At 41.4% G+C, this 19,270-nt stretch overlaps 1 protein-coding gene across 4 annotated transcripts; it reads right to left on the reverse strand.

The window, feature by feature from the left end:
* Positions 1-562: 562 nt before the first annotated feature.
* On the reverse strand, positions 563-19,070 carry fdxacb1 (ferredoxin-fold anticodon binding domain containing 1). Of its 4 annotated transcripts, none has more exons than XM_060912124.1 (6): positions 18,557-19,070; positions 14,932-15,245; positions 12,453-12,609; positions 12,067-12,270; positions 5,329-5,487; positions 563-2,755 (listed from the first exon to the last, which is right to left on the reverse strand). In XM_060912124.1, the coding sequence occupies exons 2-6, from the start codon at positions 15,101-15,103 to the stop codon at positions 1,690-1,692; spliced, it is 1,758 nt and encodes a 585-aa protein (XP_060768107.1). In that variant the 5' UTR covers positions 15,104-15,245; positions 18,557-19,070; the 3' UTR covers positions 563-1,689. The 4 variants fall into 4 exon arrangements, with proteins under 4 accessions (XP_060768107.1, XP_060768109.1, XP_060768110.1 ...); XM_060912126.1 differs by lacking the exon at positions 18,557-19,070 and adding an exon at positions 18,346-18,511; XM_060912127.1 differs by lacking the exon at positions 18,557-19,070 and adding an exon at positions 15,791-15,807.
* Positions 19,071-19,270: the final 200 nt, after the last annotated feature.

Raw genomic sequence — 19,270 nt, forward strand, 5'->3', positions numbered from 1 at the left:
AAGTTCAAAGTTGGTGCGGCAAGCGTGATATTGCCTATAAAACCGTGAGGATATAACCTGGCTGTCAGTGTTACTGTAGCTCTTGAAGCTCTGCACGTTGCAATCCAGGGGCCTCCACCAGAGGAGTTTGATTTTTCACAAAGCTGCAAAACTATGGGCAGGCATTAGGAACAGGAAGATCACCTTCGAAGTGGATGTTTAGGAAAAGAGGAAAGCAGGTAATTTTGAGTTAGTTTCTTTCAAATATCAAAGCATTTTGTGCAACCATATTTTAGAGATCATGTTAGGCTGTGTAACTATTACAATGCATTTTGCTTGAGTCTGTATTAATGAGTTTAAATTACAAGGTCATTTTTCTTTTTTATCTTCTTAGACTGTTAACTGGTGAACATGGATGGAGCAGTGTAAATATAGCCATGGAGCAGTGTAAATATAGTTAAAACAACATGTACTTTACTCTAAAAAAAAAAAAAAAAAAATTATATATATATATATATATATATATATATATATATATATATATATATATATATATATATAAAAATTTTTTTTTTTTTCCAGTGGTGCCTGCAATTACATTTCCATTTCAAACAATGTCAGCTTTTGTGGAGCAGTGTGAATATAGTTAATACAAAAACTTTTCTGTACTTTTCTTGGTAGTTTGCTAAATAAAAAAAATATTTTTTCCAGTTCCATTTCAAACAATGTGTCTGAATATGATGTGCAAGTGTGTAATGTGATGTATGATGTTTTGTACCAGTCCAATTGATTCCTCTATTCTAAATGATTACTATTTGAGAGTATTTTATGCAAATGACATATGTAAATTTATGCAAATTTGTTTCAAGGACAGCCGATTGACCCCCACCCCCCTATATTTTCAATCCATGGAGAACCCTGCATTATATCACACATGTATAACACCGTGAAACAACGGGCTAGTCAGGACTGCTCGTCGGTGAGCGGCGTATAAATTGAATGAGGTTTGTGGCGAAGACGAGATGAAAAAATTTGTCTCGTGCAGAGACTGTACCGCGGTGACCCGCTAATACGCTGAGAGTGAGACAGTGAGAGGGCCACCCCATACCCCGAAAATCTCAACGGATTTACACGATTTGGAAAAATGACTTTTTCAGAACCGAAAAAACCAGAGCTTCCGGCACATGCCGGAAAACTTGCACCCATGTAATTCTGGCCAAGTCAACCAAACATGGTTTGCCTCAAGCCCGGATCAGGTTCGGCAGTAATGAAGATGTGTTTTATAAAAATGCAAAACGCCAAATACCTTGACAAATTGTTAATTTCGCTTGACTTGGCAAATGGACCTATAGGCGTGGAAATGCCCTAAATCTGTGCAAGATGTAATGCTCTCTTGGTTCACACAGCCCTGGGTATGGAAAAAATGCTTCAGTTTGAAAACACTCAAAGTAATTACAGAGCATTTACAAATCTTGGAGTCCAAGAGCTCAGTTCAGTTAGATAACCTGAACATTACCTCTGTAATAAACATGACCTGTAAAATTAAATAAACAAAGCCTGATGTTCATGTTTAGTATAAAAATTGGTCGTTTGGACCAAATTCCAAAGGAAAATCTAATAAATGAAACCAATATTGGTATAGCTGCTCTCATGTTCCCTTTAGTCTGAGGTACTTGCATAATGTTCTTGCTTTCATGAGAAATCCTGGATTTACCGGAGGGTGATGTTCAAGCGTAGAGGAAGCAGCGTGCGCAGCTGGTTTTGCAGGTCCAGCACTCGGGGGTGGGACAAGGCGCGATCTGGTGACTGGTATGTCAACCGGTAGCACAGACTTGCGTGTCCCATCTCGGGGTGGCGGAACCTGTCTACCAGCTGTATGTCCCTTACAACTCCGCATGTAGCTACACGGACTGTCTCATGAAAATCAAGTTCGTCAAATGTCTGTGGCTCCATCCAGAAGCTCACGTCATGGGTGTAACTTGGCGGGTAGAGTGAGAATGGCTGAAAAGGAGCAGGCAACTGAATAACAGGTTCAAAACTTGTTAGGAAACGTGGGTCTGAGGTCCACAGTAGGCGCCAGTCAGGGATTGAGAAGATCAGGGTTGCTAGGTGGTCCAGATTTAGCAGTAAAGTCAAAACCGAGCTTTTACAGAGCTGGAGTTCAGATTGAGGAACGGGGACGCATGTTATTTGGCCAAAATTGTGGAGTTCCTGAGAACTGAGCAACACTCGATGCTCCTCACCCACTACCTCCTTCTTAAATAAGACTTCATAATGAGAAAGAAGAGCTTCCAGATTATTTTGGAGGCTCTGGACAGGCTGGGATTCAGAAGGTAAAACAGCAATGAGGAGAAGCTGATGGAAAACAGGGTAGCAGTTTGGAGAGATGGGAACTCTTTGGAAAACCAACCCACTTAGCGCATAGATGGTTCCGGGGCTAAAATCCTCACACTGCATAATTTCTTCTGCATGCAATAACAAAGATGGTCGTAGCATATAACAGCTGCTGCTAGACAAATGTTGCTCCTCCATTGGCTCGCAATCCTTCTTACCATCTTCACACTGGTCAAGGGGATGGGTCTCAGTTGGCTTGATCCAGTAGACTTCAGAGGAGCTCAGGTTTGAGCCGCAATCCTGGAGCTTGTCTTGGGAGCAGCTGAACAACTCTGGAAAGGTGCCGCTCACTGAACATAGAGGCCATGAAGATTTGATCTCTCGGAGTAACTGTTCCAGCACAAGTTTCACAGGATGGTGTGACTGTCGACCGAGGAAATTCCTAACATGGAGAGAAAGGATTAACAGCATGACCTGCCTGTTAAAGTACAGTCATTCAGGGCATTCTGATTTACTTAGCAGGAGTAACTCAGGGTGACTGGACTTAATCTCCAAGATGGCTTACATGTCCCTATGGTGTTTATTAGTTCTGCTGGTTGTTGGGAAACTCCCTGGTATTTAACCAGGATATGTACCCATGATATGATCCCCTAGCTGGCTGACTGAAACAGAAACTCTTGCACAAACTTTTTTTTAATGAACCTTCATTTGATTAGAGGTTTTACTAAACTATACAGTATTACTCAGAGACCAGTGGCTGGTTAAGGTTTTTTTTTTTAAAGGGAGTAGCTTTTGACCGACCAATTATTATAACCAGTAATCAGATTTTAAGGACAAAAATGAGGCCCAAAAAATTCTAAATATAGCCAGATTTCCAGTAACACCAGCCTCTTACCATATGTCCAAAATTAAAACTATTCTGTCTCAATAGTATTTCCTTGGTCAACTTAAGGCCATCCTTAAAAAAAACAAAACACCACACACAAAAAAAAAACTGTTTCCTGTCCACCGGGTGAGCAAAAAAATTCAGTAGGGAGGGAGGTTTTTTTTTTTTAATTTATATATATATATATATATATATATATATATATATAAAGAAATCGCAATGCTGTGTTTGCTTTTTCGTTCAGTACTTTTTATTACAAAAGCAGACACATTTAATAAAATGACAGTTTAAAATCAACTGAAACTTGTACAAAAACTAAGTTAGCATTTTAAATGCTGACTGCAACATTTGCAAAACTTTTACAAAAGGTACTTAAAATGTCCGACACACGGACTTTTTGTAGTTCTAAATCGACCGTTAGGCCTAGTTCGGATGAAATTACACTATTAAAATGATCACTGAATGATTTGCTTTTCTGAATCTTTACTATTTTGTTGGTCGCTAGAATACCATTTTGCGATTTCACACTTAAGCAAATGTTTGAAAACTCCGGATCTCCTTCCTTCCTGGTGGCTGCCATTTTTTTGTGCCGCACGGCGCATGCGCAGAGCTGATTCTATATTCTGCGTGGAATCCAGGGCTTTCCACAAGCGCCGGCTGCTGGCCATACAGCCGACTACACAATTAAGTCCAGCCGGCTACTTTAATGACTTATTTTTGTAGCCCACAGGCTCTAAATATTAATTTTCGATTTTAATAAAATTAAATGTTTATCTAACGGACTGACAATAATGTCAAACTGAACCGCACTCATTTAAGTTGTGATTCGCGCTGTTTGTACCGATAATAACCACAAATTCCCCGCAGACTTCGTTGATTAAGGGAGAGTAACTCATCCGCAGCCCCGACATGCGGTGTGTGTGCGCGCACGCACTTGGTGGAGGCAGTAGTGTGTCGGGACTGTCGGAGGGAACAGAAGCAGAGATGACGCTTATTTTGTCTCCGGTAAACCAGTCTTCTCTCGTTCAATTACGTGCTGGCATCAAAAGACACCGTTGGTTGTAAATGAAACCAAACTGAGTGGTTGGAGAGTATTTTTATACACAAATAGAGAAATGTTCGCTGAGTGTTTAATTGTGTAGCCCTACTGCAGACCGTTGTTGTTAATTCATAGCATGCTCAGCTGCGTGAAATGTGTCATGCACCGAAAATAAGAGATTTACAAGCCAGGAACGCCTCGTGATGCAATACGCAAGGAAAGAAAGAAGATTTACTGCCATTTTACTTTGTATTTGAGTAAAGTGAATAAATAAATGGTCTGTGGAAAATGCATTTAATCCTGGGAACTGCGTGCACAGGAGTTTATTTTGTGTTTACTCCCCCCCGGCTGGCTACTTATTTGTCATGGCTGGCTAGTATGAGCCTTAGTGGAAAGCCCTGGGAATGCGTAAATGTCAAGTTCGATTTTAGATTTACGAACCCGAAAAAATGTCGAAAAACCGGCGTTAAAAAAAAAAAATTTCAACCGCACAAACGGCACTCACCCGGCCAGTGGACCGGAAGCAGGACATTTTTTAATAATGGCCTAAAGGTGACATCATATACCCCTTTTCCACAAGTTGACACAGTTCCCTGAGGTCTTAATGAAATGTCTATGACATATTTTGGTCAAATTACTACAACTTTAAAGCCCCACAGCTCCCTTCTTACCTTGTCTAAACAGCCCTGTTCAAAACAGCCAGCCAATTTGAGCGTGTATCCCTTTAAATGATAATGAACCACTGGGGGTTGGTAGGTACTCCAGATACCCAAATGTATGTGCACAACCACCCTTTAATATATTTAGGTATTCACTCTGGCAGTTAATAGTTTCTAGACAGTGACGTTCATGTGATTTTATATTTCCTTATACCACAGTGCTGTGGAAATGTACTTGTTGGCAAATTTTATTATCCTCAGCTCATTGTATTTCGTCCTTATTATAAGAAATTCAGTGGCAGCTGAGAATATGCAGCATACAATCCATGTGGCTCAATTGCATTAATGTTGTTTTCTGTAACAATAAATAATAAATATAAAAAAAAAAAAACACACAGATGATGGAACAGATGTAGGATCGGCACACTTACCTGTTCACATATTCGCTCAACTCCTCAGGAAGCTCAAAACTAACCATCTCCTTCCCAACTGCAGTTTCCATTTTGAGTTTCTCAGGCACGGTGTATGGCAGGCTCCGGGTAAAAACGTGGTTCAGACCCCCTTCCACATGGAAACCTTTATCCTGACTCCTGAATTAAAGAGCATGTAATAAGCTTCATTGTAAAAGCATGCAGTTATTCACTACTACACTCACTACGTTTACATGCACATAGAGAGAATCGAATTTCTGCCGTTGCTCGACTGAAATCGAAGTTCAAAATGCCATGTATACACCTTAATTCGGCTGAAATTGAACCGAACTTGATTTCTCGGAATCGAGCTACGCGACCTAGTTTATGCGATTTCTGCCGAGCTACTTTGTGCATGTATACCCTATCGAGCTAGTTGTCGAGCTACTTCCGGAAGTGACGAGTGACGAGACCACAAGCGGGAAACACAACAGCCTCGGTCGGCATGACAACGAATCATGACAATGGCATGAATCTTTTCTTTTTGTGGCATTGTTTGCACTGTTAAAATTTAGCTCACTTACTGTATCACCAAATACATCTGTACAGCTGTTGCATTGTGTACATAAACAAGTCAGTGTGTGTGTGTGTGTGTATATATATATGTGTGTGTGTGTGTGTGTGTGTGTGTGTGTGTGTGTGTGTGTGTGTGTCCAACATCTGAAGAATGTCAATAAAAACAAAACAATTGAACTTTTTGTGTGTTTATTAAGACACAAGTTAAATTGTAAGCAAAAAATGGACTTTAGAAAAATATTATTGTGCAAAATAAGTTGTCTTACAAAACAGTGGTCTGCGCCGGACAGTTTGTAGCCATAGTCTGTTAGAGCAAGCCTAACAGCTTGAACACGGAACTGCTAGTGTTGCCAGATTGGGGGTTTTAAGTGCATTTTAGCGGGTTTGAGCATGTTTTGGGCTGGAAAACGTCGCAGGATCTGGCAACACTATAGCTCTTCTTCATGACGACAACCGGAAGTGTACCAACACGATGGGGCGTGTAGCGCCACGTGTGGCTCGGGTGCACAATGCACCTTGCACAATAGCCCGATTTCACTTGTGCATGTGGGATTGGATTTCTCTGGCACCCCTGCTGGGACCCTTTGCTCGATTACCAACAGCAGCTCGATTTAGACGTGCATGTAAACGTAGTGACTGATATATAGTGGACTTTCAATTGGACGTCATCGCGACTGTGGATTTGTTTACGTGGCCATATTGCCAGGCGAGATTTGTGTTTGCCAGCGACCGGCACAAGTGTACGCAAGTGATTCTAAGTCCAATTCAGTGCATCTACATATAAACTTGTAGAAGTTACATCTAAAATAACAATGCCAGAGACCTGTAGTGCTTCTGGACATGGTTTAACTTTTTACCGCTTCCCGGCAAACCTAGAAAGACGAGAAAAATGGTGAGCTGCGGTTAAACAGGAAGACTGAATGCCAACAAAACAGTCCCATGTGTGTAGAGAACATTTTACATCGGGTTAGTGTGAAAGCTCTGTGCAACATTAAAATCCAGATCTCGATGTGGGACTTGGACACGATATTTTATTAGACCTAATGTTTGGCTCGACGAGCAGCATGTTTTATGTACTGATAATGTAGATGAGGCTAAACACCACAAAATATGCTAGATCTTGGCTCTGGCTTGTTTATTACTGTTAGAAGTCCATGGTTGAGCTTAACTTTGTCATAATAAGGTATTTTTCTTTATCAGGAATTTCCCAGAACATTCCAGCATGAAACCTGCCTCCAAATATTGGGAGTCATCTGTACTTTTGTAAACCTTTAGCATCTCTGGTGTATTTAGAAGTCCCAAATACTAAATAGTTCAGGATGTCGTCATGTCCCAAATCCGGTAGCTGGTTCGCTGAACACTTCAAGTGAAATAAATACATTTGTGGGGAAATTAAGAAGCAGCCGCCTTTAATTTTGTCACGTGTGAACTTAAGCACAACGAAATTCCTCCTCTGCATTTACCCCATCTGAAGCAGTGAACAAGTGTGTGCGCATGCATACAGAGAGAGAGAGAGAGAGAGAGAGAGAGAGAGAGAGAGAGAAATGTGCAGAATAAGGCTACGTTTACACTAGACCGTATCTGTCTCGTTTTCTTCGCGGACGCACTGTCCGTTTACATTAACCCCCCTGAAAAAGCGGGGAAACGGGAATCCGCCAGCGTCCACGTATTCAATCTAGATCGTATCAGCTCCGGTGCTGTGTAAACATTGAGAATACGCGAATACGCTGTGCTGAGCTCTAGCTGGCGTCTCATTGGACAACGTCACTGTGACATCCACCTTCCTGATTCGCTGGCGTTGGTCATGTGACACGACTGCTGAAAAACGGCGCAGACTTCCGCCTTGTATCACCTTTCATTAAAGAGTATAAAAGTATGAAAATACTGCAAATACTGATGCAAATACTGCCCATTGTGTAGTTATGATTGTCTTTAGGCTTGCCATCCTTCCACTTGCAAGTAATAAGTGATATGCGCTGGGATCTCACACACAGCGGCTCAGTCCCGAATCGTGGCTTGTTCACTTCACTCGCGCGCTGTGTGAGCTGCGCAGGGCCGGAGTGCGCACCCTCCAGAGGGCACTCGCTGTTCAGGGCGGAGTGATTTGGAGCGCAGGATGCCTGCGGAGCCGAGCGTATCCGCGTATTGGCGTTGCTGTGTGCACGGCTAACGGTTTTAGTGTCAACGCGAATCGTTTTAAGAACGTTAATCTGATGATCCGCTGATTCGACGTAATGTAAACGTAGCCTAAAAAGAGACATTTGTAGGTGGATTATATGGATCTGTGATGCCTGCATGTTTCAGCTTTTGGATGTAACGTGATCTGCTGTTATTAAATAAATTATCATTTCAGAGAGCTTGTACTGACTGCAGTCGTCTCGAGCTTCGTCATAAATTGTCGCGGCTGTTTCTTTGTTTGCTCGGCAATATAGCGGCTGCTGTTGAAAAACAAAAATCTGTGATGTCACTGAAAGTCTTCCATTTGAGCATACACTACCGTTCAAAAGTTTGGGGTCACCCAGATAATTTTGTGTTTTCCATGAAAAGTCACACTTTTATTTACCACCATAAGTTGTAAAATGAATAGAAAATATAGTGGAGACATTTTTCTGGCCATTTTGAGCATTTAATCGACCCCACAAATTAATGTGATGCTCCAGAAACTCAATCTGCTCAAAGGAAGGTCAGTTTTATAGCTTCTCTAAAGAGCTCAACTGTTTTCAGCTGTGCTAACATGATTGTACAAGGGTTTTCTAATCATCCATTAGCCTTCTGAGGCAATGAGCAAACACATTGTACCATTAGAACACTGGAGTGAGAGTTGCTGGAAATGGGCCTCTATACACCTATGGAGATATTGCACCAAAAACCAGACATTTGCAGCTAGAATAGTCATTTACCACATTAGCAATGTATAGAGATCTTGCAGTCACGTGACCGGAAAGTTAACAGCCGCCATCTTGTCGGTAAAAAACACAGCTGAATATTGCTGCACTCGTGTACAGAATGGATCAATTTCAACCGACGGACTACACGGCTCATTTTTCTAATGAACAGATAACTAGATACATGTCTAAAATAAACGATCTACAGATTAGTGACCCTTATCGCTTACCGGACGTAGTTTTCATGACCGTGTCAGTGGATGTTGAACTGCCAGAGGTGGAATACCCAGACGTGTACAATTACCTCATTAACTTTCCCTCGCTGTTCAGTGGTGAAGCACTGTGTGCTTATAAATCTCTGGACAGTTATCTTTACAGAAGTTCAGGATTTGTCAGCCCCCCTAAGATGTGGCATCTTGTAAACAAGAAAATAACAATCCTCATTGGACGGTTAAGTCACTTAAGTATTGAGTACTAGTACTGATACTAGATATATCAGTAGTATCTAGTATAGCACTGACCAGTCGATTATGGTTGAATATTTTATATTATCAGTTAGATCAAGTATCAGTAGTCTATCACTATTACTGTATATATGGTATACCTGCTTTATGAAATAAAAACGCATTTGTCCACAGGGTTTCCCATACATAGACCATTGTGTGGCGCAGCGCCACATGATGGATTCCTAGCACCACACAATCAGACTCGCGATTTTGAAAAAAAAAAAATTCCGTTGCTTATCGTTTCATTCATTCATATCCAGACCCTCCAGGATTTCGCGATGTTGCGATTTGCAACTTCAACGCAAATTCAACCAATCCCCGCGAATTCAGGGCGGTGCTGCAATTATATCCAATCACCGCAACTTTCCCGCAAATTTGACCAATCGTTGGCGTCGTCTTGAGGTGACGTCGACAAACTACCTTCCGCCTTAGCAGCATGTGCGAGCAATGTTGCCAGCAATCAGCTCTCTAACCTCTGCGTCCTTCCATTGAGAAGATTCAGAACCTTCACAGCCCGAAGCGTCCCTCGCATTGATGTCATGCGCAGGGGCGCAGATACGTTTTTTGAACTGGGGGGGACAAAAAACTGGGGGGGGGGGGGGGGGGGGGAGACAAAGCTGCCAGCAAACCAACCCCAACCCCGATATGCCTGTCAAACTTGTGGGTTACCATAGCAACCAAGCTCGAGCTCGCAACCTGTGCAGTCTGCGCAGCTCAACCAACCGAATATCAGTCTTTGTTTTATGTGAATTGTTGCAACTATGTATACACTGCCGTGCACCTCAATAAACCGAATGGTAATTAGTCTTTTGATTTTTCCGTGAGGTTTGCCTTATGCAAAGAAAGACAGCATAGACGTTTTTTCCTCCCTATAAGTGGGGGGGACCGAGCGAGGTGAATTTAAATCTGGGTGGGACGAGTCCCCCCCTCTATCTGCGCTCGTGATTATGCGCCATGTTGTTGTAGCTTTTTTTTGAGAGACCCGCCGCCTACTTCAGCGCAGAATAGTGACATTTGTGGCTTGTTGATGACGTGTAAGTCGGATGAATGCGACCTGGCGGTTCAGACTGAAGTCGCATATGAAAAGAGCGGATAGGAATCGGAATTAGGACCACATATCCAAACGGCCTGGGTCGGATTTGAAAAAATCGGATCTGTGTCGTTCATATTGTCAATAAAAGATCGGATACAGGTCACATATGGGCGAAAAGATCGGATTTGAGTCACTTCAGCCTGCAGTGTGAACATAGCCTAATTGCACTATAAGATCTGACTAGGGAAAGGGGAATATGAATATTTAAGTAACAGGAGAAATCTAAGACTAAAATTATATAGTAAAATTCATAAATGAAGACAACATGAGTATTGCACACAGCCGGAACTGTCTGATAGTAATATGCATGCACCATAAAGTAATAAATGAGACTTAAAATTTGGATTACAGCCATGGAAACATATTTCTGGGCCATCAATCTCTTCCTTTTTTCAAACAAGTCCACTTAAAGCTCTCCGACTCCAGAAGGAGACCTGTCTGACCTGGTGACAAGTACACCCAAAACAAATTTTATTTATCTTCAATTGGGGGACGTCAAAATATAACGTGCATAAGAAATGTCCATCAGATTGTAACGTGCGACTTCCTGCTTCCGTCAGGGACCAGCACATTCCACACGATCATTCACCCTCCCGGCAAATTCTTTCAGTTGCACTGGCGTCAATTTTTGTTTACATCCATTATGAAGTATTTCAGCCAGTTCCCCGATCGCTACGGTTCATTTTTAGTGAGTGAAGAACAAATCTATACTTACGTGCGTTACGTATTATGCACGTTAGCTTTCTTGACAGACTGCAAACACACGCTGCTCAGGCGGCCAGTTTCTCCATCTTCTCGGAAAGCGATGTCATCAAAACTTGTGGTAGTGTGGATTTCCTGGAGGTTTGTGTATCACGCGGTGCTATGCCGGTCGGAGATATACGATACAGTCTTGTGTACGTTATTTTCTGACAGACAGCGATCCTTTGATTTTACCATCGATGTATTTTGAAAACAGGCAGATTCCAAGGCGAGAATTAATTATAAATCAATTGGTGCTTTTATATTAAAGTGATTGATTACATATATTGTTCTATATTAATGTTTTTAGTTGGAATATTCTTATTCACAAGTTGATGTTGACTTCTGACGGACACAGTAACGTGCATAAGGGTCTTTTTTTTTTTTAAATGATTTTTTCATGTTTAGAAAATGTGCAGGCCCATTGTATGTGGTTTTTTTAAACACTTCAGTAAACCTGTTTTATGGAGTGTAGTTGATTTAATTCCGACAATAAGTTGTATAGCAATCAAACCTTGTCGAAGTTGGTTAGTCAGAACTGTTACGGTCGGGTGTCTAAAATTCACCAACTTCAAAAAATTTATTCATGATTTTATTGGGAAAATATAGCTTGTGATATCTGAAGTTGTCAACATTATTTCTTAGAGCAATATTTTATTTAAACCAAAAAATATCCAATTTATGTTTAAAATAGTGGATGGAGATGATTTTTTATACGTGTCTCACCATTATTACCCATTAGCAAATTTTGACTCATATAAAAGAGATGAATGGCTAAAAGCTCCTTTTTGTTTCTTTCTGTTATAACATCTGTGATGTATCCAAATTAATTTTGATGTGTATTATAGAAACTGAGCCAAGCAGTGAAATGTTACGAGAAAAATTAAACATTCTGTGACCTGAAGAGGATACACAGGTTAAACTTACAGGCACTTCTCAGGGGAAAACAGCAGCTTACCTGTAGCCCGTGCATTTGTATCCTTGATATCTGTCACGATCGAAAGGACGGATCTCGCTGAGAACGAGGCTGGCCTCGGCTGCCATGGAGACCACCTGCCAACTGTTGTGCCATTCTCTCATTGGGTTGTCACATGGAGTGCCTCCTTGACCGTTGCATAAAGCTACATGGACTTCTCCATTGGCCTTGAGCACTTCAGCACAGCTAGAAAAAAGCGATGCAAAAAACATTGTTCATGCTTAAGAGTGCACATGCAGCATCACAAGTGGATGTGTACCCAGAGAGAGAGAGAGAGAGAGAGAGATGTACCCTTAAAAAGGTTGTGTAACCCTTGAACATGCTTCCATAATGTCCAAAGCCTTAAAAAAAAAAGGACGACGTCTCACCTTATAAAGAATTTGGCCAGGAGAGTGCGGTTCTTCTTGACGCCACTTTTCCGCCCACAGTGAGGAAAATTGAAAATGATGCGGTCGTAGACACGGCGCCGAATGACCTCATGCTCATTTAGGCGTGTGCAATCTACCTCAAAAAGCACCGTACAGCCTTTAAAAAAAAAAAAAAACCTCAATGTGTGCATACAGATTAGACAGACAGGTATGCATTGTTGATTTTTCATAGTAACTCACTCCAGGAAACACTTCATTAGACAAGACAAGTATGTAAATCATTCAGCTTATCATTCATCTTAAGCAGAAAAAAAATGTCACACATTGTAAAAACCCCAACACATGCACACCAGTCTATGAGTTGTGCAAACAATTCAATCTCACAGCACACTCCCCATATTGAAACCCTTTTTTTTTTTTTACATGTCTTTATGGAGTGATTTTCAAACCAGACAAAATTTTTCCAAGTAAGTTCAATATCCAATATCAGTATATTCCATTTATGACCATAGTTCTCTTTAGTCTGAAGGCGTTGATCAATTTTCTATACCACCAGCTCTGACAGTAGTTATTGTAATTTGTGTTATACGAGGTGCCGTTCGTCAATTAATAAAACATTGTAAAAGTTGGCAAACTGTTGTGGGATAAAAAGAATAAAACACTTCAGGATGGGTGAACACGCGCTCATTCCTGTTACAATGCATAGCCTATTGTTTTTAAAAAAAAGTTAATTGCATAAAATGTTGATGTTAATATGCAAGCAATGCATTTTCTTGGCGTTTTCACAAAGGTGAAATAAATCAGTCGAAATTTAGGCTGTTGGCCTATTCCCTACCATCACATCTGTTGTCTGATTTTCTTACTTTAACTGAATTGTGATAGAAGTACATGTAGATAACAAGAAAATACTTGATTATTCTCTGAAATGTTGATAAAAGTGAGCTTCTACAAAATGATAAAAGCACCTGTCTGAGCCATGGTTTGAGACGCATGTTTACACCAAAGCGCGTGTGCGTGCACGAGTATCACGGTCACGCGCAAAGTGTCCCGGTTTTAAGGGCCCCATACACGTTCAAAAAAGTCGTCAAAATTTTGTATAAAAATTTTGATATCAAAATTTTGATGCAAAATGTCCACACACGATTCAATGTTTTTTCTATCAAAAATTCAGTATTGTCAAAAACTTTGACATGGACGCAGCAGTGGCCGTAGCACTTGTGTTCGCTTTGGACAATGAACCGCCTCGGCTTCGACGGAAATGGTCGAAAGACTGGTTGTTGAAACGGCGAACATACGGGCACGTCAACCTCCTCAGAGAACTTCGTCTCAAAGAACCAGAGGACTTCCGTAATTTCCTTAGGATGGATGCCCCATCCTTCGATGAATTATTGGACCTTGTCAAGCCATTGATATTGAAAGAAGACACTGTGATGCGTTCATCTATACCACCAAGTGAACCCTTGTCCATCACACTGAGGTACCTGGCATCTGGAAATTCTTTTGAAGACTTGAAATTCCTGACTGCAACGTCTCCGCAAGCAATTGGAAAGATAGTTATTGAAACTTGCAAGGCCATCATCTTTTGTCTGAAGCGTCAACAAACAATAAAGCCCCCACACACACGCATCAATAATTTGACGACTCTTCAAAAAATATCAAAGTGATTTGATGTGTCAAAATTTGGGTTCAAAATTTTGACATCAAAACACCCTACACACGATCAAAATTTTGTATCAAAATTTTGTATCAAAATATCCACACACGATTCAATGTTTTTTCTATCAAAAATTCAGTATTGTCAAAAACTTTGACATGGACGCAGCAGTGGCCGTAGCACTTGTGTTCGCTTTGGACAATGAACCGCCTCGGCATCGACGGAAATGGTCGAAAGACTGGTTGTTGAAACGGCGAACGTACGGTCACGTCAACCTCCTCCGAGAACTTCGTCTCAAAGAACCAGAGGACTTCCGTAATTTCCTTAGGATGGATGCCCCATCCTTCGATGAATTATTGGACCTTGTCAAGCCATTGATATTGAAAGAAGACACTGTGATGCGTTCATCTATACCACCAAGTGAACGCTTGTCCATCAAGCCCCCCAATAATTTGACGACTCTTCAAAAAATATCAAAGTGATTTGATATGTCAAAATTTGGGTTCAAAATTTTGACATCAAATTTTTGACATCAAAACACCCTACACACCATCAAACTTTGTATCAAAATTTTGACGACTTTTTTGAACGTGTATGGGGCCCCTTTAGACTCGGGAAATCTGGTCACCCTAGATTAATATAAAAATAGTCAATTAAAGATAGGTGGGAAGAAAAGTGCATTCTCCAACGCAAACCATATTCATACTATGCAGTATAGAGCGTCGCCATGGCAACACGCGTTGGTGGCGGACTATCACGTCCGCAGGTCACACGAGCTGGAGACTGAGATGATCCCAATCTAACCAGTGGTGCTGAAGGTCTCACCTCGGGCTCGGAGGCGCTGGATGTTCTCCGCGGCGTGTTCCTGAGCCACAGCTTGCTGCTCAGTTTGTAAGCAGGACGCGGTGACGCTCTCAGCATCCCCCGATTCACACACAGCCACCGAGAAGGAGAAGTTCCCTTCTCCAACCAAGAGCACTTCCAGCCTCTCCGACATCTTCACCAGGACACTTCTCACACAGAACACTTCGGTGGGACAGACAAAAGCCTCCCGGTTTCCATTTTATCACTGTTATGATCACTATTTTGTTCTAGAAGAGTCTCGAAGGGGCGGGGCGTCACTGATGAGCAGATTGAACCTGTTGAGATGCAAATTTATTACGCATTCTCACTACCGAGTTCCCGCAGAGCCAACGCAAATTTCCTTTAATATGAGTCAATATCCAACAAAACACATAAAATAATGCTTCCTTAAATATTTAAACATCGACTGACACAATAATTGTTAAAATTTTTTGTCTGAAGACAGTTTACTACAGCTTACTAATTTTGCTAAATCCCTTTGAAGAGTAACACTGAAATCAGTCCGGCTGGAAACCATGACTAGCGCTATAAGTATCCAGACGTATTCTTGGTAAGCTTGCTTGCTTTCTTTCTCGCTTTTGAAGTTAAGACGGAATAAAAAGAGAGGGAGAGAAAGAAAGACAAATTCGAAACGCCATTATTATTAGCTACAGTGCCTCAAACAAAGGCAACCTAGGAGTTTCCCCCCCTTTGCGATTCCAAATGAGACAAAAATAAGCCAAAACACGTAAAAATGATGTTCAGCTGAAATGACATACATCGAAATGTATGTATTTTTGTATTAGATTTAAAAAAAATTATTTCAAACATGTTAGTTCACCATTTCAGGCTGAAACATTCTTCTTCTTTTGGTTTTATGGCGGTTGGCAACTAGCTTCAATGGTGCATTACCGCCACCAGCTGGACTGGAGTGTGGTACTTGAGTTTAAAAGGATAGTTGGGGATTTTTGACATGAATCTGTATGGCATCCCCATCAATAGTGTCGTGCAAACACACTGACTTACCCCTGACAGCATCCTGGGAGTCCAGTTCTTGTCCAGTTTTGGTCCAGACGAAAGTAGTCCGGCAAGTTTGTTGGGGTCACGAAAGTAAAACGTTTTTCGTCTCAAAACAGTACGTGTTCAAAAGAGTGATATATTTGCATCACAAAACCGTTGCCAAATAAAAAGTCAGACCTCGAAATCGCTTGGCACTATTTTCTCTCCCTCGGTATCACTGCGCGCTGTCATGTTGACATCTGTGCAGGAATCAACACCTTTCCCATTGTTTGGCAGTGATTAGGAGTTCAGATCGGCGGCGCTAACAAGCTAATTTGAGAGCAAGAACAGCGACAAATTTATCACCTTCTATAACCTATACAATAATATATTTGTGAAAATGGTGCGCACTTGCGACTATCCAGGCTGTAGCAACAAAGATGTGGCTGAATCTCCGCACACATTTCACCGTCGTAGTCAGACATGTTGTCGCTAACTTCATCTCATCTCATTATCTGTAGCCGCTTTATCCTTCTACAGGGTCGCAGGCAAGCTGGAGCCTATCCCAGCTGACTATGGGCGAAAGGCGGGGCACACCCTGGACAAGTCGCCAGGTCATCATAGGGCTGACACATAGACACAGACAACCATTCACACTTTGTCGCTAACTTTGCTAGCAGTAAACAATGTAGTGATGTGTCGGTCGCGAACGATCCGGTTCAAAGAGCCGGCTCTTTGAAGTGAACGACGGGAGCCGGCTCTTCGGTGGGAGCCGAGTTGGGGAACCGAATCAGTTTTTTGTCCTTAGGTGCCTCAGAGAGAGAGAGAGTTCAGCTCAGCTGAAGGATGATTGTCTATTTGACAACCATGATCATTGTTTTGTTGCCGTGAATTCCTAAAGCTCATGATATAAATTGTCGCTCATAAATTGACAGGTTCGGTCGGCAACCGCCTCGGCATGGCCAGATTAATCTGCGGTATACAACGAGACAGCAGTCATTATAACAGGAGCATATTTGCTGTTCCAGCGGCTTCTCATTACTGGTGGAGCAGAGTGCGGCACTTTTTTCTCTTTTTACATGCGCTCAAGGTGCCACATATTTTGTTGCACATTGTTGTGTTTGTTAAAATAATTTCCAACTTTGCTTCATAGTTTCTTAGGCCTGATTTATACTTCATAATTTATTCTGTGGCATTTTGTTCAAGGTCGAGTGTGAAATAAAGCCATAAAAGGATAAACAGTTGATGTCTTCTGTGTATTTTATATTGGTAATATAACACAGTTTTGCATTAAGTTTGTGAGAAAATAATTTATTAATTGGTAAGTAAGTTTTATTTCTATAGCTAGAACATTGTTACACTGCTATACTTTACAAAGCTTTACAATGGCTACAAAAACTCATCTCATCTCATTATCTCTAGCCGCTTTATCCTTCTACAGGGTCGCAGGCGAGCTGGAGCCTATCCCAGCTGACTACGGGCGAAAGGCGGGGTACACCCTGGACAAGTCGCCAGGTCATCACAGGGCTGACACATAGACAACCATTCACACTCACATTCACACCTACGGTCAATTTAGAGTCACCAGTTAACCTAACCTGCATGTCTTTGGACTGTGGGGGAAACCGGAGCACCCGGAGGAAACCCACGCGGACACGGGGAGAACATGCAAACTCCGCACAGAAAGGCCCTCGCCGGCCCTGGGGCTCGAACCCAGGACCTTCTTGCTGTGAGGCGACAGCGCTAACCACTACACCACCGTGCCGCCCCAGTTACAAAAACTAAAAAAATAAAATGGAAAACATCCTATTGATAAAATATAAATAATAATGTAATTAATTAACTAGTTAATTGCAGCAATTAAATCAAAAATAAAATCTCAGGAGCCGTTTGGGAGCCGAAAGAGCCGGCTCCTTATAGTAAGAAGAGCCAAAAGAGCCGGCTCCCGAAAAAGAGCCGAAATTCCCATCACTAAAACAATGAATGAAACAGCCGTGGCTGTCACCTGGCGGCAGCGCGCAGTGATACCGAGGGAGAGAAAATAGTGCCAAGCGATTTCGAGGTCTGACTTTTTATTTGACAACGGTTTTGTGATGCAAATATATCACTCTTTTGAACACATACTGTTTTGAGACGAACAACGTTTTACTTTCGTGACCCCAACAAACTTGCCGGACTACTTTCGTCTGGACCAAAACTGGACAAGAACTGGACTCCCAGGATGCTGTCAGGGGTAAGTCAGTGTGTTTGCACGACACTATTGATGGGGATGCCATACAGATTCATGTCAAAAATCCCGAACTATCCTTTTAATTAAAAAAAAACAACAACCCTAAATTCTTTTAATTAAACCTGTGTTCCTTAAGAAACTAAGTACATATTTGAAGCAGATTTCACCTGTACTTCTTTGCAGAATGTCCTCCAAGTTTAACACTAATTGTTTCCCTTGCAACTGTAAAATTAATCTTTGTCTTTCTTCCTGGTATTTAGGACATTGCAAAATAACATGCTCTGTAGACTCTGGGCTGCCACAGAAATCACATTTTCCATCTGCATGCTTTTTTTTTTAATCATCACCAAAGAACTATTTAATCTAGTGTGTCCAAACCTCATTCTCGAAAAAGCATCCTCCTCTTCCTTACTTCTGTTGGTGTTTCTGCTCTTTCCCACTTTGTTCTGGATATTATAGAACTGTCTCCCAGTCTGGCCATTTTCCCTTAACTATGTTTTTAATCATACTTTTAATTTCTGCCTTGCTGCCAGCTGCTTGTTTAGCGCACTCATCCGCCATCTCATTCCCTACAACTCCTATATGAGCTGGTACCCATACACGAGTTATCTTAACTCCTGTCTTTAACAGATTATTTGCAACTTGTAATATTTCATACACAATGTCCTGCCTTGATTTTGACTGGGACGTTCCAATGCTAATCAAAGCTGAGCTGAAGCAATTACTGCCTTCCTTGGCCTGTTAACTTCCACCCATAGCAGGGCTAGCCACACAGCAACCAACTCCGCTCTATAAACTGCTAGATCATCGATTCTTTTTCCTACTTTGACTTTTAACTTTGGGATAAAAAAAAAAAAAAAGCAAGCAACCCCAACTCTTTTACCAGCCTGAAACATTCAAAGAGCAACACTCAAATGAGTCCGGGTGGAAATCATGAAGCTCGGGTATACATGAAAAGCGTTAATATAAATCACAATGTACTTAAATATTAAATAATATTCAGTGTAGTTTGTATTTTCATAATTGTATTTTATCTGAAGACAAACTTTTTTTTTTAATTTCGTTTTCCTACTAACTAAAGTGACCCACATA

Source organism: Neoarius graeffei, chromosome 28 (genome assembly GCF_027579695.1).
Source record: "Neoarius graeffei isolate fNeoGra1 chromosome 28, fNeoGra1.pri, whole genome shotgun sequence".
In the NCBI taxonomy this organism is placed as follows: domain Eukaryota; kingdom Metazoa; phylum Chordata; class Actinopteri; order Siluriformes; family Ariidae; genus Neoarius; species Neoarius graeffei.

Excerpts from the sequence above, each read along its gene's own strand:
- fdxacb1 (XM_060912124.1), bottom strand. The coding sequence starts at position 15,103 with ATGTCGGAGAGGCTGGAAGTGCTCTTGGTTGGAGAAGGGAACTTCTCC. Across the intron at positions 5,488-12,066 it reads TACAAATGCACGGGCTACAG|GAGTCAGGATAAAGGTTTCC; the intron begins GTAAGCTGCTGT and ends TCTTTAATTCAG. Across the intron at positions 2,756-5,328 it reads TTGAGCGAATATGTGAACAG|GAATTTCCTCGGTCGACAGT; the intron begins GTAAGTGTGCCG and ends TCTCCATGTTAG.